Here is a 25,202-nt window from a genome sequence, read left to right on the forward strand (position 1 = left end):
TGTATGTATTTCTTTTAAAACTTTTGATGAAACTTTTTTCCTACGTGTTTCCATATCTGGATTCAAAGTTGTCTAAAAATATATTATAAAAAATGCTAAGTAGTAAAACGGTAGTAATCATGTAGTAATTAAAAAACTTAAATGACACAAAAAAAAACTAGTATTATTTTCAATATTGTAACGCCACTGGACATCAGTTTCCATTCAACTGGTGTATGTTAAATGTATATTAGAGATTTATTTAGATATCTGGCAACAGCGGTTCTTGACTTTTTTATTATGACAATTTGAAGGTTATGAATTATGTTATGTAGGAAACTTTTAAAATTACTTCATTTTATTTTTATTCAAGCGCGAGCGGCGGAGAAGTTAGTTGGGTAATTAATCCGTTTCGATTTTAGTGAACGGTAGATTTTACGCTAATTTTTTTTATAAGTTTATTAATAAAAATGTGTTAGTGATGGCTCCTAATTATAGCAAAGTTTTAAACAAACACAAGGCTCTTGCTGGAGCAGGAGCCTTAGGAACAATTCTGCTTATTATTTTGAAATATAGGAATAAACAGGGAAAACTTAACAAGTGAGTATGTAGTTCTTCAGCTGATACTTTCGCTTTTCGATAGTTGTCTAATAAGTATTATATAAATAACACCTTATAGACACTTTTAAAAGTTTTAACAGGACAGAATGTTTCTTATATAAATAATACAAATTAAAATATACATATTTTTAAATAAAATAGTAAGTAATCCAGGGATATATTGTTAAGATATTACATGACCATGTATTTAAAATATTTGTTTTATTATTGTTGTTACTTTGTTTTTATTTTATGTAGTAATTACCAGCTTTGTACAGAGTGTCATCATAATTTTACCATTACTCATGATCTTATTGATGTGATGTATTGTATGTATGGACCTATGGTGTATAATATGTATAGGCCAGGAAAATAAGATGTTCAGGTGAAATAAGTTCTCCTGACACTGTCCCGACCCCATCAGGCAAATGATACAATCCCTCTAATCAGTGTTGCCACAGGTCTTGGACACAATTTCCGTAGACTGCTCCTAATTTTTCGGTAGAAGTCGTCAAATTTCGGTAGAATTTATTCTTTGCTTCTTTTGCTATCACATTGCAAAAAAATGATACTTTAGGTATGTGTATTCAAACAGTGGCGTGCTGGAACTTTTCAAGCGGCCCTGTGATTTTATAGAAAAGCGGCCTCCCATCCTCATTTTACCTTCTATTATCAGGATGTTTTATTCGTTATTTATAAAATAAAAAAAAACAAAAATATAAATTATTTTTATATCAAACATACAACTTTAAACTCAATGATTTTTTTAAATTTGTTATATTTTTTTATTTAAGAATAAGCAATAATTTTACAAATAATAAATGACATGTATGCCAATATTGTATGCAGTAAGGCAGAAACCATGATTTCCTGAATAAAATAAAATTTTGAGAATTTCTCAATCATGTATGAAGTTGAATTTTAGTAAATCAATTATACAAGAGAGTACAAATACAAGTACAGTGCAAATACTTTAATTCAACAATATGTAAAATGTTAATACAACGCAGTAATCTAAACATTATTTTGCAATTATTTTATAAAATAATAACTTACTCTCGCCCAATAATTTCCGCATTAAAGTAGATTTTTGAGCAAATTCGTTGATTGTTTCATCATTTTTAAGCTCACACAAAGCTTCTTTTTCTATAGCCATTAGCATAAATGTTTCCAAGTGATCTTGTGTTAAAGTACTTCTTAACTGATTTTTTATGTATTTCAACGTTGAAAAGCTTCTTTAGCAAGATTTCTGTGCCACTGAAAGAGTTAATAAATGAAATATAAAGGAAAAGATTCCTCTCATTGGCTGTATACCTTAATAAAAAACTTACTAAGGAAGTAAAACTTCACTTGTAGGTAGATGGTATATAAATTTATTAAAATTTTTATCTAAAAAGATCCAAATTGGATTGAAGTGGGTACATCTCTAGTACAAAAAACACAAACGTTTTCGGACCAATCAGTCCATCATCAGGTTGAAACTTTAGATCCAAAGTAGTTGGAACTAGTTACATAGTTAGGTCGACATTGTTATAGTTAATCGATAGTTAATCTGACGACATTGTTGTAGCCGAAATTGCCTAATTCTTATAATACTAAGGTCTTTTGACCTAACTATGTAGCTAGTTCCAACTACTTTGGATCTAAAGTTTCAACCTGATGATGGACTGATTGGTCCGAAAATTGTGTTTTTTGTACTAGAGATGTACCCACTTCAATCCAATTTGGATCTTTTTAGATAAAAATTTTAATAAATTTATACAAGGTGTCCCCGAAAATAGTGCGTTCCTTTAAAGTATGGATATAATACAAAATTTAGAACAAAAAAGTCCTATAACATTTTTTTTTAACGTTAACCGTTTCCAAGAAAAAAATTGCATTGTTCGCCATATAAGTGAATTTTTATTTTCATAAATTTTAATGACCTGCCAATGTGGCGTTTATAACTAGAAATTTAACCTAATTCAACCCCTTGTTTATTTACAATTGGTGTGATTTTTGGGGTTGTTGACACCTATAGGTACGTACCTGCAAATCTTATCTATGAATTAAACGAAATAGCCAATGTCAAATTTTTGGTTTGTTTGATGTGAGGGGACGACAACCCCTGCAGAAATGGATATCGGTTTGATTGATATTTACATTATTTTACTTACCACTAACTGATCTACAAACCTGGATACTATTTTTCTACCTTCAGATTTTCAAATTGTGCGTTGTTGCCAGACCTCAATTTGCATACCAAAATGTATTTTCGTATTTTGGTCAAAAAACTGAATTTAGAAAAAAATGTTATAAGACTTTTTTGCTCTACATTGTTCCTTCTACCGATACCTTTAAGGAACGCACTATTTTCGGGGACACCCTGTATACCATCTACCTACAAGTGATCTACCTAAGTTTTACTTCCTTAGTAAGTTAATAAATGCTTATATACTATTTAAATTTGGATAAGTACACTGTTATAGGTTGTACTTATGCAAAACAGCGTAACAGCAAGCTATACAATCTTTATACTTTTTAGTACCACACGGAGGTGAAGTTTTCACGATATCAACAACATTGTCATTTGTTACTTCATGTTCGTTATCATTTAGACTAATAATATTATCCTTCATCATTTCTGTAGACTGAACATATTCATCATTAACTCGATTTACTATAATTTCAGTATTTTGCAAAATCCTATTTTTTAATACAATCCATTTATCAGCAAAATCCACGAGTTCTTCTCTAATTGCAGTCGCAGATATGGTAGGATAAAAATTTCTTAGTTATTCAGTAAACGATTTAAATGCCGTTAAAGGTATACCCTATTCCACGAACATACGCCCGTTTTGGATTACTTCGACAACAAATATTTTACTGTGCAAAATAAGAAGAACGAAAGTAAATTGCAAATTACATTGTTGTTTATTGGAATAATTATTAGCGCCATTTACTTTCGTACTTCTTTTGTTGCACAGTAAAATATTCGTTGTCGAAGTAATCCAAAACAGGCGTATGTTCGTGGAATGGCCCATATACCATTTTTTATTGTGTCAAAATTTCTAAGATGTAGAGTGCTTATAACATCATAAAACAATTTGTTTTGATCAAATCGTTTTTCAATACTTACAATAATTTGGAAAAAATGTGCAAGACTTTTTTATTCTGCACAGTACATACATGTTTTAAGGAAATTGGAAACCCATAAAAATACTTATATAATATATGAAAATAAATATTATCTGTAGCAATCTATTAATGTATATAGAGTCTTATTCATTTACTTACTGTATTTATTTAACTCTATTTTACCATTAAAAAAATTTAAATTTTTTTGGAATATTTTTTTTGTTACATAAAAATTTTTGTGAAAAAATAACCTATCTGACCGGCCTCAAGAGGCCGCGGCCTCTCGGTGATTGCACCGATTCATTTATATGGCCAGCTCGCCACTGTATTCAAAAATAAACTACATTCATCATGTTACAATGATCAATAATCACCATTCATCATAAAAATCATTCAAAGTTCAAAATTGGTATACATAAAAAAAATGTATTTTCTCGGCTTTCTAGGTATGTATAGAGCAATTTTCTTCATTTTTTTAATCCAAAGTAACTCGAGTAGAGCCGCCTAGCTAATGCAATACTAAATATCAAGTATGCTTTAGTTTTGTTATAAGGAATTTATTTGTCATAAAATAAAACTGCACATTTTTTCCTGTTGTAGACTTTTTAGAAAAACTTGCCACACATGTACAGTCGGAAAAATGAAAGAATACCCATGAACGATCACAACAATCACTTATTTTGTATTTGCTATCGTTTTCTATAAATCACAAACGTTTGTTATAGAAAAAGACAGCAAATACAAAATAAGTGATTGATGTGATCGTTCATGGGTATTCTTACATTTTTCCGACTGTACCCACCTTTTAACATTCAAAATACAAATATTCTCATTTGAAAGCTATATAATTGTTTATAAACAAGTTAAAAATTTTTGTTATAATAAATAACAGTCATTAGTTATTAAAAGGTTGACTGCCACAAAAAAATGTTTAAAAAAGTCCATGGTGCCAAGTTAAAAAAAGTGCCTCTGGCAAACAACTGAAATACTTCCATTACTAATGTTTCACCAATTTTATTTATTACCTAGTCGAAATTTTTAAACAAATATGTCAGAGGTTGAATACAACCACCGGGCTTAGATGATCATTCTGTTCTGTTTGAGATCGATACAAATTCATACTTTGGTGAAAAATCCGTATGATAAAATGAAAAAGAGAAGATTCGGGGAAAAGTATAAAGGTTATTATAAAGAGAAGATTCGGGGAAACATGACAAAAAATTGGGTCAAGAAAGTAGTAACTTACTGTGACACTTGTGAATACTTAAATAGATGGGATTACAGCATTATAATAACATTATATTTTTAATCTAATTTATCTTATAACTGCACTTTAAAATACAATACTTAGAAACAATTCTAGAGTTTACTGTAAATCATGGTTTTAAATTGATTTAAACTTAAATTAAAAGGATCTATATCACAGTGACCATTTAAAAACCTTAAGGCCCTATCAAATAAATTATTGCAGGCATAATTGGTAGCATGAAAGTTTATATGAAAAAGTTCAAAAGATCTTTATTCTATGCTGTGGAATATTGAAGCTTATTTTACTTAAAAGTTCTGGACATTGAATTAAATTATTTAATAATTTATAAATAAATTAAGAATCAAACTGAATTCGTCTGTTATAAAGTGTTGTTAGATTTAATCTATCTAAAATTACTTTTTTGTCTATATTTGCAACTGGAATTCCCATTTTGTAACCACAATACCTAAGAAACTTATCCTGATATTTCTCAATAGAATTGATATACTGGTCATACATAGGAGACCAGACTAGCGTGCCATATTCTAGTTGAGAGCATACAAGAGAACAATACACAACTTTCTACAGTTTCTTAATGTAAATCCAAGAAGTTCAACCTTTCAATGTACCTTTCAATGTGTACCTTTCGAAGTGTACCTTTCAATGTAATCTGTGAAATATGGTCATTGAAATTAATGCTTTCATTAAAAGTGATGCCCAGGTCTCTAACTTGATTTTTATAACTTAAGTTAACATTATTCATAAGATAGTTTGAGTCATATTGTTTATTCCCTCTAAAAAACTGATATAATAGCATTTATCGATATTTAATGTAAGATTATGCTGTATACTCCAGTCCCATAACCTGTCAATATCCTTTTGCAATATATGTATGTCAGCTACAGATTTTATACATCTATATAACTTTAACTCATCTGCAAAAAGTAAAACTGATGATTCAAGATTATCAGAAATATCATTTATAAAGAGATTAAATAGTAATGGTGAACAGTGGCCTCCTTGGGGGACACCTGATAAAACCTCATTCTATGGCCTCCTTAGTAAATCCTAAATTTAGGAGTTTTGTAAGCAAAATGTCGAAATTGACTCTGTCAAAGGCCTTGGAGAAGTCAGTTTAGACTGAGTCTACTTGTTCCTTCCTCTCCAACAGACCCATTTCATACACTGCCAAGTTAGTAATAGTGGATTTCCCAGCTGCAAACCCATGTTGAACTACAGATAATAATTCTTTACATCGCCAATATAGTTGATTGTATACTATTTTATCGAATAACTTTGGTATTGCTGATTGCTTAGAGATACTACGATAATTTTTTACATTATTTTTGTCACCAGCTTTAAAAATAGGTTTTTTTAAAAAAAATTTTTTATTTGTCCATCTAGCAGGGAAGGAACATGTGAGCAAAGATAAGTTAAACAGTAGATATATTGGTTTGGATATTGTAAATGAACAACGTTTCAAGAAATAATTTGGAATATTATCTGGTCCCGTTTAAAAAGAGTTTCTGAGTTGACATATACCATCATAAATATCAGAGATTTTAATAGTATACAAAGAAATATCTGCACTTGAACATGAGTCCACTTTGGGCAATCGGCATGTGTTCGGCAAACAAGTTGGCTATGTATGGGCATTATCTGCCATTTGGTTATCAAGGTACATGTGATTTGGAACATTGTTTGATTTTTTTTTATCATTAATATATTCAGAAAGTGCTGGATTATCTTTTAGGTTGTTACCAACAGTTTTGATATAATCAGAGTAACATTTTTGAGTTTCTACTTTACATTTCTGGACCTCAAGGGCGGATCCAGGGAGGGGGCCATGGCCCCCTCCGAGAATTTAAAAAAATATAAATTTAAATATTTGCAGTTCAAATGTTTTTAATTTCAAACACATATATATGTATAAAACAGGGGATAAATATGTTTTCTGGACTAGAATTGAAAAAAGGAAGAAATGGAAGCTTCAAGCATGACTTGGGTTTTTTATAAATCAAAATGTTGATAATTTTATAAAGTGCTAATTGTTAGAAGGTCCTTGACAGCCATCAAAATCATATAAATTTCCATATTCTATACACACAAAGAATAAAAAAGAAATGAAGCGTTACTTGGGTCACTAGCACTTAGAACAAAGGAGTTGGTTGGTATTTTCGCACAGTCAAAAAGAATTGTTTTACAAGTATTGTGTTTTATTTTTCTAATGAAAAATGTGGTCAAAATAACGAAATGACAGCCCAAAGTCTTTTCACGAAACCTTTAACATCTTTCGCCAAACTCATGAGCAAAAACGGAGCCATATAAAGCCATGAAAAAACATCATACCACAAGGAGTGCGTTCAGGTTGAGCTGGATTTTCTACAAAGTTATCGCAACCCTCAAAAGTCAGTCATTAACCAGATAGACTCTCAGAGGTCTAAACAGATACAAAAAAAATAAAGAAAGACTACGACCAATAGTAGGGTGTATAGTGTTCTTATCTTTGGTCGACAAAATATTCCTCTAGAGATCATCGTGATGATGGCCTTCTGCTTCTTGACGAAGATGCTGGACCTAGCAATGAGGGGAATTGTTAAGGTTTAAAATCGCATCAGAAGATAAGACTCTTAAATAACACCTATGCACAGCATCTTCCTGAACAACATACATTAGTAGCACTAGTCAAAATCAATTAATAACATGTTGTGGTGAATAAATAATTGAACAAATAATAAATCAGGTTCAAAATGCACATTATTACTCTGTCTGTCATATTTGACGAAACGACCGACGTATCCCACGTGGAACAGCTTTCTCTAAATTTGAGATACATACACAATAACAACATTCGTGAAGACTTTGTCAAGTTCATTGACGCTTATGAGAACCTAAAAATAATTAGTGAAAATCAAGAAAGAGGGAAAGAACAATGTCTGACAGGAGAAGCATTGGAAAATAGTATTAAACTTGTTGAAAGAACTGCACTTGCGTATCCGAAGAAATGTGTAGGAATCGGTACTACGGTAGGAATGGTGAATTTTAAGGCACTTCTCACACACGGTAAAAGTGTGTGAAAAATGTTTTAAAACTCACCATTGTAACCCTAATTTTTAACAATTACCCCACGTACCTCCGGTACCTCTCACCAAAAACAGTTCATGGCCCCTCCCGAAAATCGGTCCTGGATCCGCCCTTGCTGGACCTCGGAGGTAAACTACACTATGTCATTTTGAGCAACTGTGTTTAAGGTGTGTTTGCAACAAAGTTTAGAGCACTTAGAATGTTAATAAAAATCTGATATATGCCATAATGGTTAGATTGACAATACATCTATATTTAAATGATAATATAAAATCAATTTCTACAATCCAACTAATAAAACAAGTGGATTAACAAAACTTGTTCAAAAATCACCATGTCGACATAGTGTAGTTTACCTCCGAGGTGCAGATTTAGATCTTAAGTCAGAAAATATCAAGTAATCTGTTTCAGACTTTGTAAATATTTTTTGTGACTAGTTTTCTTTGAAATTATTAAATTTTTTAAACATGGGGAAAACCATTTTGGAAAGTTAGAGCTTTTAATGAGTTTTCTTGGAATAAATTGATTAAAGACAACATGTAGAGTTTCATAAAACTTTTGTACAGCAGACTCAATATCTAATTCATAAAATAAGTTGTCCCAATTAATACCTGCCAAATAATCATTTATCGCTATATAATTACCATCTCTGAAGTCAAAATAGTATTCTTCATATGTTAGGTTAATTTTAGTAGTACATAAAAGATCAAATGTATAAGCTATATGATTATGTAAAGGCATTAGAAGGTCTACAACTGGTTCTACTTTCACTTCAGATATGTTTGTAAACATTAAATCTAAATATGTACCCCTATCATTTGGATGTATTACTTTTTGAAAAAAATTATAAAAAGAAAAATATTCAGCGACTACCAATGCACTCGAGTTCTCAGGACACTCCACACAAACTCCCAGTTCATCATTATACCATATTAGTATGGTATAACTAGACCCAAACCCAGACACTCCAACACCAAATTGTTCTATATGGTCCACATAATGTTCAGAAAAAAGTCACACCATTTTGAGCGTCAGGTTTGGGGGGGAGAGGGGGGAGAAATCGGTAAATTCGTAGTTTTTTACGTTTTCCGTAAATATTTCTAAAACTATACGATTTAACATAAACAACCTTCTATGCAAAAATGTTCTACAATGAATTTGAAATAAAAAAGGCCCTATGCATAATCCTTCTAAAATGAACGGTTTCAAAGTTATGGAGGTAGTATAGTATAATTGGTCCAAAAAAAGGCCTAACCTAAACATCCAAAGTAAAAGTTTTCCTCCAACACCAAAATGGTCCACATATTGTTCAGTAAAAAGTTACACCATTTTGAGCGTCCGGTTTGGGGGGGAGATGGGGAAGAAGTCGGTAAATTAGTAGTTTTTTTAGGTTTTTCGTCAATATTTCTAAAACTATGGTTTAGCGTAAACAATTTTCTATACAAAAATGTTCTACATAAAATTTAAAACAAAAAAGTCCTATACATAATTGTTATAAAATCAACGGTTCCAGAGTTACGGAAGGTGAAAAGTGGAAGTTTTCGATACTTTTTATTTTTTTTGGGCAATTTCCTACTGATTTTCTTTAACAGGATTGGGTTTTATAAATCAAATTTGCTAGTTCAGTGGCCGATGGTATGTTAGTGATAAGCCCTTGAAGAAACGTCAACCTCACCACCCAAAATCATCATCAATTGCCCAAAAATATAAAAAGTATCGAAAACCTCCACATTTCACCCTCCGTAACTCTGGAACCGTTGATTTTATAACAATTATGTATAGGACCTTTTTTGTTTTAAATTTCATGTAGAACATTTTTGTATAGAATATTGTTTACGCTAAAGCATAGTTTTAGAAATATTGACGAAAAACGTAAAAAAACTACTAATTTACCGACTTCTCCCCCCAAACCGGACGCTCAAAATGGTGTAACTTTTTACTGAACCATATGTGGACCATATAGAACAATTTGGTGTTGGAGGAAAACTTTTATTTTTGATGTCTGGGTTAGGCCTTTTTTTGGACCAATTATACGATACTACCTCTGTAACTTTGGAACCGTTCATTTTAGAAGGATTATGCATTGGACCTTTTTTATTTCAAATTTAATGTAGAACATTTTTGTATAAAAGGTTGTTCATGCTAAACCGCGTAGTTTTAGAAATATTGACGAAAAACGCAAAAAACTACGAATTTACCGATTTCTCCCCCCTCCCCCCCCCAAACCCGAAGCTCAAAATGGTGTGACTTTTTTCTGAACATTATGTGGACCATATAGAACAATTTGGTGTTGGAGGAGAACTTTCACTTTGGATGTCTGGGTTATGCCATCTTTTGGATCAATCTTATCATACTATATCGCCTCAGGTAAATTATAGTCACCTAGTATTATAGACTTGCTATCTGTGTGTCCTTGGTATATGGTATTGACAGATTCACAGTGAATTATGTAGCATTCCATTGAGGATCTAGGTGGTAGATAGACTGCACCAATAATGTAATGTTGATAACTTAACATTAATTCCACATATTAATTGTTCAATGGTATTATTAGGAGAGGGAATGAGTTTTGACCTAAATCTATCAGCTATTGCAATAATTACTCCTCCACCCCGCTTTTTAGAACTTGTTGCCATGCTCCTGTCACAACGATACATACACTGGGGTGCAAAATTAACCGGACACCTTAAAAATTGGTCATTTTTGATGTCTCGAATTTCCTAAACCTGATGTCCGATTTAAGTGATTTTTTTAATATATTATAGCCTTATTCTTTAGCAATATCGCTGTAATAGTATTGTTGCTAAACAGTTAAATTTTCATTGTATACCGGGTGTATCATCAAACTGTGTTTTTTTCTCAAAGTTCGCATCACCCTGTGGAATATTCTAGCATTTATAAAATACTGAAATTAAAATGCAACTATAGCCTCATGTTTTCTCAACATTTTGTTTTTTGATTCATTCGCTTATGTTGGACAATAAAAAAGTTAGGTACAGTGGAACCCCGATAAGTCAGCCCCCGATAACCCGGAAGTCCGGCTAGCCCGGACCGATTTTCATCAGATAAACGTTTTGATTTTCAGTATATATTTTGTATTTTTATAATGACACCCGTTCTGGGCGTCGAAATGTTATTAAAATTATTTTTTCAATTTAATTGTGGCTTATTTCCCATCAAAATAGTTAATTATCAGATAAACATTTCAACAATAAAAATGTATGTATGCAATATAATATTTGAGAGATAATGTGTATTTGTGTAATCTGAACTATACGATAGTAAAAATGACTCATGGCACAAGCCGGCAGAAACAACAGGCACCTGTCTGTAGTATTCCTTTATTTTTTATTTCAAACTGTGTCAGCATTGTTTAAACTATTTAAAAAATTCTTTTTTAATCAATGGTCTTAGTTTTCACTGTTCTTAATACATAATAACAAAACATCGTTCCGATTGTGACTGTATGAATGCAGTATTGTATTGTTCGCTTCCATTTGCTTAGGTTTGTGTTTGCGTGTTTTTAGTAATGATGTGTAAGTACTGTGCATATTTATATATATTTCGTGTTATTTCAATTCTAAGGGAGTTTATTTGTAAGTAGACTATATTTTATTAATTTATACCATATTCTCCGGCTAACCCGGATTTTCGATAACCCGGATCGGCCGCGGTCCCGATTAATCCGAGTTATCGAGGTTCCACTGTACTTTAACAACTAGCCATGTTTTTCATCAATACAGCGTGATTTTAAAGAATAATTGGCAAACTTTAATGGGTAATTCTGCATGAAAAAATAATGACAGTTTGCTTTATCAACGATAGGTCTGCAAATGCTTCGTTTCCGAGATAGGGGGTGTTAAAAGTTTTCTTACAAACTGACGATTTATTTATTGCTTTAAAACCGGTTGAGGTATGCAAATTAAATTTGGTGGGTTTTAAGAGGTAGTTATTGCACATTTTTTGACATACAATTAAGAATTTAATATTCACCATTGGCGCGCATACGGGTAATATGAGGGCTTATATTACCCGTATGCGCGCCAATGGTGAATATTAAATTCTTACTTGTATGTCAAAAACTGTACAATAACTACGTCTTAACACCCACCAAATTTCATTTGCATATTTCAACTGGTTTTTAACAATAAATAAATCGTCAGTTTGTAAGAAAAATTTCAACACCCTCTATCTCAGAAATGAAGCATTTGCGGACATAGGTTTATAAAGCAAACTGTCATTATTTTTTCATGTAGAATTACCCCTTAAAGTTTGTCGCACTCATTTAGAAACACCCTGTATTGATAAAGAACATGACCAGTTGTTAAATTTTCTAACTTTTTTACAGTCCAACAAAAGCGAATGAATCAAAAAACAGAATGTTGAGAAAACATAAGGCTATAGTTGGGTTTTAATTTTTGAGTATTTTTATAAATGCTAGAATATTCCACAGGGTGATGCGAAGTTTAAGAAAAAAAATATAGTTTCATTGGTACACCCGGTATGCAATGAAAATTTACCTGTTAGCCACAATATTATTACGGCGATATTGATAAAGAATAAGGCTCTAACATATTAAAAAATCACTTAAATCGGACAACAGGTTTAGGAAATTCGAGACATCAAAAATGACCCATTTTTAAGGTGTCCGGTTAATTTTGCACCCCAGTGTATTATAACCACAAAATTTGATTTCATGTTCTGAAAACTCGTCACTTAACTATGATTCAATAATAACTATAATATCATATGGGCTATTTAGTCCTGTCGCCAGGGGGGGTACAACGGCCTTCTTAATTCAGATGGACTTACCCAAGTTTTTTTTATGTATTTTGACCCGTAGAACACGAATTTTTTGGGTAAAAGTTGATCCGGATGTCGATAAGATTGTTATAAACAAAGAACTTGAGGAATTACATAACAGCGATTTTTCGCAAAACAAAACATTTTTTTGTATTTTTTGGGTGATTCTCAGCAAAAAATGGTGTTACAAGTATTTCGTAGGATGCATAGTTTTCGAGATAAACGCGGTTGAAGTATCAAAAAATCGAAAAAGTGCAATTTTTGAACCCGAATAACTTTTGATTAAAAAAAAAGCAATTCTGCTTACTGCATTTGAAAGTTCAAGTCAAATTCTATCGGTTTTGATTATTTGCTTTGCTAAAAATTAAGTTTTTATAGTTGTTAAACAAAGCCATAAACACAGTGTTTCCCGTGCCCAATGCATGCGTTTTAATGTACGTAATCTACGTAAAACTTGTCTGTATGCGCGCCTACTCGTTCGATTTCAAATGAGAAATGCATTGAAAACATCATTCAATCACTATGTGTTTATAGCTTTGTTTAACAATAAAAAAAATAATTTTTAGCAATGAAAGTAATCAAAACCGATAGAATTTGACTTTAACTTTCAAATGCGGTAAACATAATTGCTATTTTATTTTTCAATCAAAAGTTATTCGGGTTCAAAAATTGCCATTTTTCGATTTTTTGAAAGTTCAACCGCGTTTATGTCGAAAACTATGCATCCTACGAAAAAACTTGTAAAAACATTTTTTGCTTAGAATGACCCAAAAAATACAAAAAAATGTTTTGTTTTGCAAAAAATCGCTGTTATGTGATTCCTCAAGTTCTTTGTTTATAACAATCTTATCGACATCCGGATTGACTGTTCCCCAAAGAATTCGTGTTCTACGGGTCAAAATATATAAAAAAACTTGGGTAAGTCCATCTGAATTAAGGAGGCCGTTGTACCCCCACTGGCGACAGGACTAATTTAATACTGACATCTCTAACTGCCGAAATCTTGTTCGTAATCCTCCCATATTATGAAAATATGCTGTTAATGGGGCACTATCCTATGCACTTTTGGAATTATCCCCGTTGGAATGTCTGTGGTTAGCAGTTACCATTGTGGGAGTGGGTATTAGGTTTTTTTATGATTTTATGAGTTCCATTTATTAGTCGAATAACCAAATCTGTCTCACCATTATCTCTTCTAGTTTTCAGCTCACTCTGTAGTACTTCTCTAAGTGTTTTTTGTTGTAAGTAGTATTGTTAGATCTACATTAATCCTAATATCATTACCCAGAGATCTTTGCCGTTTCAAACACTCGCCAACAAACTTCTTATCTGAAAAAATCACTTTTAGCAGCCTGGGGCTGCTTTTCCCACACGTATTGATTTGAAGTCCGTTGTGTTAATAGACATTTTTTGCAGAGTGGCTGTTATCATAAGGTTATCATGATTTATGCGCTCTTTGACATCCTTTGATTGTGATTCAGCTACATTAAACATAATGATATTATTGGATCTCGTAGCACGATCCTGCATTTCACTCAAAACGTCAATTTGTGTTGTTTTCGTTTGGCATGTTAGTGTTTATTTTCCCATCACTTTTCATTTCATTAACCTCATTCTGCAGTTTTTCAATTAATTTGAACAGTTTTGGAACAAGTTTCATTCCAGATTTACATTCTTGGCACAAAAATTGCAGAACACGATTTTTCTTTAACTCCATAACCCTAATTTCTGATGAACATAGACCAGAACAATAAGTATCTTTGTTAACGGGGTGGTCACAGCTATCACAATAAAGCATTACTTCTTCAGTACCATCTTTCTTGCATTCCATACACTTCATTTTCTAACTTAAAATTTGAAAGCCGGTCCTGTACCTACACTAATGAGCATTATCAATTGCCTACAGATAATGGACAAGCTCTGTTTTTTTGTGATCTGTAAATTACCACAAAAAAGAGTAAAAACACTGAATTATTTTCTGTTAATTGCAGATTAAGCAACTATTACACAATTGTATTAAAACACTGTGAATGCACGAGATACCACAAAAATTAGCTTTAAATTGATACTAAATTTAAAATTAGTTTTACTGTTTAACTTAAGATATTTAGATTTATTAACAGGAAGGTTAATTAAGGTCTGAACGCTTTGACTAGCTTTTTTATACTGTTTGTTTCAACAAACATTCCAAATAACTGATAATTTATAATTTCTTTCATTTATTTTCATTTATTTAACTTTTGTATGTTACTTAGTTTGGAATAATTAATATTTTTTACATTTTTATATTCTTTACTCAAATAAAGACATGTCAAAATTTTGATATCATTTCAGTCTCCCTTATTCTGCCAAAATGAAAACTGATATGTATATGCAACGACTGTATGCCACAATGGTCGAATATTGCAATAAATCCGCTTCTCTACACGACCTATGGCAAAATAGGAACTGTATCACAGACCGTATCAAATCGGTCGTATACAACCGCCGTGGCATGAAGTACTTATTGAAATGTCGGTCGTATACGACCTCCTGGCAGTCAACCTGTTAAGGTACCAAGGGTATTATAAACCATAAATAAACCACTACCGATAACCAACAAACGAACTCCTTCAATAATTCTAAGTCTAGATTATGTCCTTACTGCAAAGGTAATCATTCCATCTACATCTGTAGGGAATTCAAAGAGCTCTCACCTCGAGCCAAGAGCATGTTCGTCAAACAACATGATCTCTGTTATAACTGCCTCGGTTCAAGTCACTCCGTTCAAAAATGTCTAAGTAAGACAACTTGTTCCCACTGCGGTGGCAAACACCACAGCTATTTACATTTTGATATGAGGAAAAATTCTTCTTCCCCTCAACGTGATCCAATAAATCCGAACACGCATAATGAATTAACTAATTCGAATAATAGAGCTTCTACTTCACAAAATCAGGATAGGGACAACACGCACCCATCTCACTCTTCTATGTCGCACGTGTTGTCAGCCAATACGGTCAACACACATGTTCTCCTACTAAGTACCATCCAGGTGGTATCCATCCTCCTTGCCCCCAGTGGGAAAATAATTTATGTAAAGGCGCTTCTCGATCAAGCAAGTCAAGTTACATTTGTTACACAAAATCTTATTAATCAGCTGTGCACTCCCACCTTTAACAAGCAGTTACAGATCACCGGAGTAAATCAAACTTTCTCGTTTTCCAAATCAACCGCTAATCTGACTATCTATTCTTAGGATCAGACATTCGCACGCAATGTGTTAATAGTAAATAGTTATTCCTTGTCTTTATTCTCATGGATTTGGTTTTATTAATATTGATTTTCAAACCTGTTTTATTGGCTTCAGTGGAAAGTGTTTCCAGTTGGTCAGCCACATCTTGGAACCTTTGTCCTAATAAGCAGTTATCGTCGGCGTATTCTAGATCGCTCAGTCGTGTGGTTAACGCCCATTGTATCCTCTTGTGTCGGAGTCTAGTTTGGAGAGAACATAGTCTACAGCTATGTTAAAAGAAATGGAGAAAGCATGCATCCCTCTCTGACTCCAGTACGTCAAGTACGTTAAATTCGTCACTGTTGATCCAATTGCGTGTCACGCTGCATTTTGAGGGATGTTTCTTAGCTCTAAAATTTTCCTTATAGTTGCATGAGATAACCTGTCAAAGCCACGCTCGAAATCAACAAAAACCATGTGTAGAGATGTATTCCATTTAACCGATTGTTCCATGATTGTCCTCACAGTATTAATGTGGTCTATGCAGGAGGATTCTGGTCTAAAGCTCAAAATTCAACTTTATTTGTTAATTTTTTCAGTATGATGATAAATATAATGGTATTATTAAAAATACACACACCCAAACTTATATGGAATCACCATGTATTTCTAAGTAATATTTATTTCTTTTGAAAAAACTTGTTATTGTTGCGAAGAATAAAGATTTTTATTGAAAATAAACAAATCTATAAGACAATCAAATAGTAAAGCTCGGTACGGTATAGGTTATTTGCTTGAGTTTCAAATTGAACGAAAATAAATAAACTAACTTTTGCGTCCAAAAACGAAAATATGCGTCATATGGGGTTATAGAACTTACAACGGGGAAAGATTATTGGTCTTGTGAACCAAGTAATGTTCTCAGAGGGACATAGCAGTAGAGCTAGGAGCTAGGCGTAACACAGGGCGTTTTGTCCAAAACTTATGCTAGGTAACAGGACTAAGAAAGCTCAAAAATAAAGCAAGGGAAAGTCACCAAAAAGTAATAACGGCTCGCCACGATCGTTTAATTGTCCACTCAGCAGGAAGACTCACCATTTCTCACCTGTAGCTCCAAAGGCAGCTTTTGGAAGCTACAGGTGTAACTCTTTCAGCTGAAACGATAAGAAGAAGAGTTCGTGCCAAGAAGTATACAGCAGGAGACAGATATGGGTTCCCAAGTTATCCAGACAGCACAAGATTGATCGCCTAAATTGGTGTCTTCACCACCAAAACTGGAACATGACAAAATGTGCTATTTTCAGAAAAAGTCAGGATTTGTGTAAAATTAGATGACCCACGAAATCGTGTACTTAGAGAAGAAGGAAGACAAGCAAGAACGAAAACTGTCAGTTCTGTTCACAAATATACAAGGGGAAGTGTAATGCTCTGGAGAGGAATTGTGATCCGTAAAAAAACTCCTTTAGTTTTCATCCAATCAACTTTAAGTGCTCACAGGTATGTTGATAACCTGTAGTTAGGCTCTGGAAAGGTGCAACGGGAGAAAACTGAATTTTCTTGCATGATAATGGACCTCCACATACCATTAGATTGATTAGATACATCATTGAAGCAGAAGGTATCCCTTGTTTGGAGTAGCCTGCTTGCTCACCCGAGCTTAACCCTATAAAGTATTTGTGGATATGCCTAAAAGAAAATTTAGAGCTCGCCGGAATAATCCACAAAACACCGCACGGCTAGTACAAGCTGCTCTGGAAGGATGGAGCAACCTACCACAACAAAATGTTGATAATTTGATTAGGAGCGTGCCCACGCAAACTGAAGCTTGCATAAGGACTAGAGGTGATAACACTGACAACCAAGAAAAACAAAAAAAATAAATAAAAACAATTTAAACATTATTCGTTTCACATTGAAATTTTTTATGCTATTGACTGTAAAACAACTAGATTCAATTTGTTTGTTAAATATTTTTTGTTTTATTTAATTGTTATGTATTTGTGATTAAATTGCTTTAACATAAATATTGTTTGACTTCGTGTGTTCTTTTTTAAAATCCGCCCGAAATAATAAGAAATATCAGATGATTCCATGTAAGTTTGGGTGTGTGTATTTATATTTATTATATAAAGAAAAAGAGTTTGGAAAAAGGTTTGGTCATGTTCAACGTCGAGACGTTAATCACCCAATACGAAGAATAGCTGAAGTGCAGATTCCTGGAAGGAGTAGGAGAGGAAGACCAAAGAAGACCTGGGGGGAGACGATAAGGCAGGACATGTTGGTAAAGGGGATTAACATTGATATGACCCAAGATAGAATTGTGTGGAGAAATGCAATTAGGGAAGCCGACCCCGCATAGGGATAAGGCAAAGAGAATGATGATGATAAAGAAAAAGAGCTGTTAACCACAATAAAAGCAGCCAAAATCGAATACCTCGGTCACATCATGAGAAACAGCGAAATATATGGACTACTGCAACTATTCTTGCAAGGAAAAGTGCAGGGAAAACGAGGACCAGGAAGGCGAAGGAATTCCTGGCTGAAGAATCTACGCACATGGTTCAACATAACAACCACAAATCTTTTTAGAGCAGCAGTGTGCAAAGTACAGATTGCCATGATGGTCGCCAACATCCGAAACGGATAGGCACTACAAGAAGAAGACTATTACAAATATATAAAAATAAGTTATATTACAAAACAAATTAATTTATAATTATTTTTCAAGCGTCACACTAAAAAAATAGTAAATGTATTCTATCAGACAATTAAAATATCAGATTTTATTTGTTTTAATCTACATCTTTTTTAAGAAATATGGTATACCTATGCAAATAAACTCATAACAATTTTAATAAACATGTATTTTAAATAGTTAAACAAATTTATGACAAACTACCTCTAGTGTTAAAACGTGTTATCTTTAATAATTGTGCTCAATGATTACTTAACTTAAACCAATATGAAAAATGTTTCAATTATTAGACTATCAACTATTGTGGATTATAGCAGATTGTGGAACGCTTTTTTTACTTTTCTTAATATTTTAATAATTCATTTATTAAGTAATTGTAAAGTAATCGTCTTCTTCTTCTTCTTCTGTAAGTGCCATCTCCGCGACGGAGGTCGGCAATCATCATAGCTATTCGGACTTTAAAGACGGCTGCTCTGAAAAGTTCATTTTTTGATGTACCGGGTGTCCCAATAAGAATGGCTCTCGGCCATATCTCAGGAACCGTTTATAGTACAGCTTTGAGAAAAAAATATTTATAACAAAAGTTTCTTCAAGAAAAGCCTGGAAATTATTTTCATAATTGTAGGTCTACCGCTAGAGGGCGTAATTGAATATCAAAAATTAAAAAATCAAAATTTTACAAAATTTACCTAATGAAAGGGCACTGGAAATTTAATCATCGTATTTTTCATAAAATTTTGCGCATATTTGATTTCACAAGTTTAAGTGTACCTTTGCAAATACGAGGTGGTGGTGAGTGGGAACCTTCTTATGAAAAAATGGCTGTAAGTCCAGTTCTGCTAAATCGAATTTTGCGTACTTGGGCTTGTTGAAAACAGCTCTTTTTCTTCAATGTAAGTGTCTTATTTTCGAAATAGCCTAATGCGTAGTATGGAAGCTAGGAGGCGTTATTTAATTATTTTCAGAGATCTAGCATTTTTAATCCAGTATTACAAAATCAGACTAAATTAGTAACATAATACCGAAAACCGCATGTCGATACCTCGTTTCTATCTCGAGATATATTAAGAAATGTGTAAATTTTCAATATAACTGTTATTGTCACCGGTAAACGAGGTTAAGGAAAAGTAGTGTGCTATGGAAAAAATAAATAAACATTTTCCAGATGTAAACGTATATAATTAATTAAAATAATATTAAGACAAAACACTATAAAATATAACAAAGAAATAAAAGCAACTACTTACTTAGTCTTAGTGACTGCCTAAATGTTCAAATTGTTGCCCATCATTTTCGATGCAAGCATTTACTCTTTCAAGAGTAGATTGAATAGCAATAGATTTAACTGTTTTAGACTTTTATTTAAGGGGACGGATTAAAGACTTTGTTTTTGCCGCTAGACCCACTACTCGAGAAAATATGATCTAGAATCTAGAGAATATGAAACGCCATTCAAAGCATTGCGAAAGCAGAAATTGAGACTGCTGTTAAATCTACTCTTGGAAGAGTAAATGCTTGCATCGAAAATGATGGGCAACAATTTGAACATTTAGGTCGTTACAAAGTAAGTTCATCATCATCCTGGTGCTACAGCCCTTAGAAGGCCTCGACCTTCTCAAGCGTTCTCCGCCATTCTCTTCTGTCCCTTGCCTGCACTTTCCAGTTGCCGACTCCGATCTTCTCGGCATCTTGTGTTACCCCGTCCATCCACCTCAACTTTGGTCTACCCCGTCTTCTCATTCCCACGGGTTGAGCTGTTAGAATCCTTTTTATCATGTTCGATTCAGGGGCTCGGGCTACATGTCCTGCCCACTGCAGGCGATTTCGCTTAATTATAGTGATAATATCTTTTCCACCAAACGTTTTCTTGTAGATATTCTGCAGTTCAAAGTTATATCTATGCCTCCATATTCCGTTCTCACAAACCGCTCCGAATATCTTGCGTAGTACCTTTCTTTCAAAAATTGATAGAGCGGATTCATCTGTTTTAGTTAGCGTCCATGCCTCTGAACCATATGTGAGAACGGGGACTATCAATGTTCTATACAGCCTTATACGAGTTTTTTGAGACAGACGTTTGTTAGATAAGTACTTTGATAGACCATGATAACACCTGTTTGCAATTATTATTCGCCTTTTTATTTCCTCAGATGTGTCATAATTGGGGTTAACCGATGTCTCTAGATATGAACTCTTTGACCGCTTCGAAGTTTTGGTCATTGATGATTAGATCTGCATCAACATTTCCAGCTCTTGTGTTTGTGTTGGTCGCCATGAATTTTGTTTTATTTTGATTTATATGTAACCCCATTAGTTCTGCTGCTGCTACTAGATCGGTTAGGATTTCCGCAGTTCTCGCCCTGGTTCTTGTTATAATGTCCACGTCATCTGCATATGCAAGAATTTGGACTGATCTATTAAATATTGTTCCTCTGCTATCTAAATTAGCGTCTCATACAACTTTTTCTAAGGCTACATTAAAAAGCTGACACGCCAGCGCATCTCCCTGCCTTAACCCCTTATGTATTTCGAATGGGGTTGACGAGTCGTTTTGAATTTTTACTGCTGATAGCATCTTCGCCATTGTCACTTTTATCATAGATATGAGTTTTTTTGGAATTTCCAACTCATTCATAGCATTGTAAAGACTTGGTCTTAAGACACTGTCATATGCCGCTTTAAAATCGACAAAAATATGGTACATATCTATGTTAAACTCTTGCGCTTTTTCGAGGATCTGTCGTAGTGTCAAGATCTGGTTAATGGTTGAACGTCCGCGCCTGAATCCTGCCTGATATTCTCCTAGAAACGTTTCGGTATAGGGCTTCAATCTCTCATGTAAAATGTTTGACAATATCTTGTATGCTGTATTTAGGAGAGTTATTCCGCGGTAATTATTGCATTCCAGTTGGTTTCCCTTTTTTTTTTGTGTAACGGGCATATTAAGCCTAAACTCCATTCTTCAGGCATTTGCTCCTCAGACCAAATTTTACAAACAATTTCTCGCATCACCTTGGTGATCTGCTCTCCACCGTGCTTAAATAACTCTGCTGGGATGCCATCGCTGCCTGGAGATTTGTGGTTCCTTAGTTTTTCAATAGATATTTTCACTTCTTCTACCGAGGGGGGTTCCACGAGCTCCTCATTTCGGTATTCCAGCTCTATGTTGTTAGTAGGTTCCCCTTCCAGCAACTCTTGAAAGTGCCCTACCCATCGTAACCGTAACAGGATATCATCTTTGTTGGTAAGTAAGTTACCTTCCTTATCATTGCAATAATTGATTCTCGGTTTGAATCCTTTTCTAATAGTATTTATTTGACGGTAGAACTTTCTTGTTTCTCCGTGATTCATATGGCTTTCAAGCCGTTCTAATATGTCATTTTCTGAGTCTCGTTTCTCTTTTCGGTGTATGCGTTTTTCCTCTCTTCTTAAGTTTTTGTATCTATCTATTGTTGTCCTAGTTTTCCGTTGTTGCATGGTCCTAAGCCTCGTTCTTCTCATCTGTTATTTTTTGCAGTCTTGGTCGAACCAGTCGTTTCTTTCTTGGGTTCGGGATATTCCCAAGGTGCTTTCGGCTGCTAACTTCAGAGCCTCCTTGCAGTTGTTCCACATTTCCGTGCTTGACTGGTCGACTGCCCAGGTGTGTTCTAGGATTTCTTTTATATTTGACTGGAACTGTTCCTCTATATTTTCATTTTTTAGCATATGTAAATTATATTTTACTTGTCTAGTGCCCCTTTCTTTCTTGGCATTGGAAATTCTTTGTCGTAACTTGGCTTCTACCATGAAATGGTCTGAGTCAATATTTGCGCCTCTGTAACTTCTCACGTCCATTAGGTTTGTAAAGTGCTTTCTGTCAATTATAACATGGTCAATTTGATTTGTGGTATTTCCATTTGGTGATATCCAAGTTGCTTTATGGATATTTTTATGATTAAAACATGTACTTCCCACAATTAAATCTTTGGAATCTGCCATACTAATAAGTCTTAAACCATTGTCATTAGTAACGTCATGAAGGCTGTGTTTACCAATATAATCTTGGTAGCAAATCTCTTTTCCTATCTGGGCGTTCATGTCTCCAATGATTATTTTAATATCGTTTTTGGCACAGTTATCATATGCTCTTTCAAGGTCTTCGTAGAATTGATCTTTAGTTTCTTCGTCTTTCGTCACTAAGTAAGTAGTTGCTTTTATTTCTTTGTTATATTTTGTAGTGTCTTATTGTTTTTTAATTAATTATATACGTTTATATCTGGAAAATGTTTCTTTGTTTTTTCCATAGCACACTACTTTTCCTTAACTTCGTTTACCGGTGACATTAACAGTTGTTTAAAATTTACACGTTTTTTAAGATATCTAGAGATAGAAACAAGGCATCGACATGTGGTTTTCGGTATTATGTTGCTAATTTGGTCTAATTTTGTAATACAAGATTAAAAATGCATACTTGTATTTAATATTTTCCAAAGAAAACTAAATTTCTGAAAATAATTAAATAACGCCTCCTAGCTTGCATATTACTTATTAGGCTATTTCGAAAATAAGACTCTTACATTGACGAAAAAGAGCTGTTTTCAACAAGTATGCAAAATTCGATTTAGCAGAACTGGACTTACAGCCATTTTTTCATAAGAAGGTTCCCACTCACCTCCACCTCTTATTGGCAAAGGTAGACTTAAACTTGTGAAATCAAATATGCGCAGAATTTTATGAAGAATACGATGATTGGATTTCCAGTGCCCTTTCATTAGGCAAATTTTGTGAAATTTAGATTTTTTAATTTTTGATTAAGTATGTTCTATGGGAAATAAGCCACAATTTTACTAAAAAATGAATTTATTAACGTTTCGAAGCCCGAATCGGGTTTCGTTGTCAAAATACAAAATACTATTAAAATAAACAAAAATGTTGTTGCTAAGTAAAAAAATTCTTCTAATAATTTATTTAATCTGACTCATTTATATTGGCAATTCAGACGTATATTATATTATATATAGACGTATATTTTCCATAGAAAATACTTAATTATAAAAATGCCACAAGGAAATAACTTCAGAACATCATTAATTTTTGATATTCAATTACGCCCTCTAGCGGTGTACCTAGAATTATGAAAATAATTTCCAGGCTTTTCCCGAGGCAACTTTTGTTATAAATATTTTTTTCTCAAAGCTGTACTATAAACGGTTCCTGAGATATGGCCGAGAGCCATTCTTATTGGGACACACGGTACATCCGTACCATTCTCTCAGGTTGCGCAGCCACGATATTATGCGTCTTCCTATTAGACAAGGCGGAAACGGCGGGTTCGTTGGGAAAAATATTCCCATGAGATATTTTTGCATAATCACATTCGTGAGACATCTCAGAATAAGGATCAAGAAGTCGCCCACGTGAAAAGTGGGCCAATTTTTTTTTAACAATTTTTTTTAATCAAATTGCAAAAATCAATAGTTTTGGCCCGGACTATTTTTTTTAGGTTTTTTGGACCATTCTGGACAAAAAAACTTTCTTATAATTTTTCTCTAAAGTTAATCTTTTTCGAGTTATAAGCAATTTAAAATTTGAAAAACGCGAAAATGGCCATTTTTAAGACTTAATAACTCGTTTAAAAATTATTTTTATGAAAGTCAGAAAGTGACTAAATCAAAGTTTAAAGTCGCCGCTACATGATCCTGAAGAAATCTGTGTCATTAATTTACTACTAAGCTGTTATTTTTAATTAATAAAAAAGAGCGGTTAGATCATATTGACGCCGCTGTAAATGTGAGTGCGAGTAAGATGCACAATTGGACTGTTGGAGTGGCTTCTCTCTCGCACTCAGAATTTACAGCGGCCGTACACGTGCATGGCACGTATTATTATTACTTAAAAATAACAGCTTAGTAATAAAATAATGACAAAAATTTCTTCAGGATCTTGTAGGGGTGGCTTTAAACTTTGATTTAGTCATATATTGACTTTCATAATAATAACTTTTAACCGAGTTATTAAGCCTTGAAAATCGCCATTTTTCGTTTTTTTCAATTTTAAATTGCTTATAAGTCGAAAACGATCAACTTTAGAGAAAAATTATAAGAGACCTTTTTTGTCCAGAATGGTCCAAAAAATTAAAGAAAAAATTGTTCGGGCCAAAAATATTGATTCTTGCAATTTGATTAAAAAAAAAATTGTTAAAAAAAAATTGGCCCACTTTTCACGTGGGCGACTTCTTGAACCTTATTCTGGGATATCTCACGAATGTGATTATAAAAAAAAATCTCATGGGAATATTTTTCCCTTCGAACCCGCCGTTTTCGCCTTGTCTATATGCTTCTTTTTCCTTGAATCTTTCATTGCATAATTAATTTGAGCAAATTGTATCTCTCTCCACATGTAATATGCCCGAGATATTCTATTTTTCTTGTTTCGATGGTATTTAAGATTTCCATTCCTTTATTCACCTTTCTCAGAATCTC

General features: G+C 33.3%; 1 protein-coding gene across 1 annotated transcript in view; it reads left to right on the forward strand.

The window, feature by feature from the left end:
* The first annotated feature begins 280 nt into the window (after positions 1-280).
* Positions 281-25,202, forward strand: part of LOC114327238 (ATP-binding cassette sub-family D member 3) — a 172,537-nt gene continuing 147,615 nt past the window's right edge. The window contains exon 1 of the mRNA XM_028275783.2: positions 281-579. Within this exon, the coding sequence (XP_028131584.1) occupies positions 461-579 (119 nt within the window). The 5' untranslated portion in view covers positions 281-460. The remainder of the gene's footprint in view (positions 580-25,202) is intronic.

Source organism: Diabrotica virgifera, chromosome 4, assembly GCF_917563875.1.
Source record: "Diabrotica virgifera virgifera chromosome 4, PGI_DIABVI_V3a".
Taxonomy (NCBI): Eukaryota; Metazoa; Arthropoda; class Insecta; order Coleoptera; family Chrysomelidae; genus Diabrotica; species Diabrotica virgifera.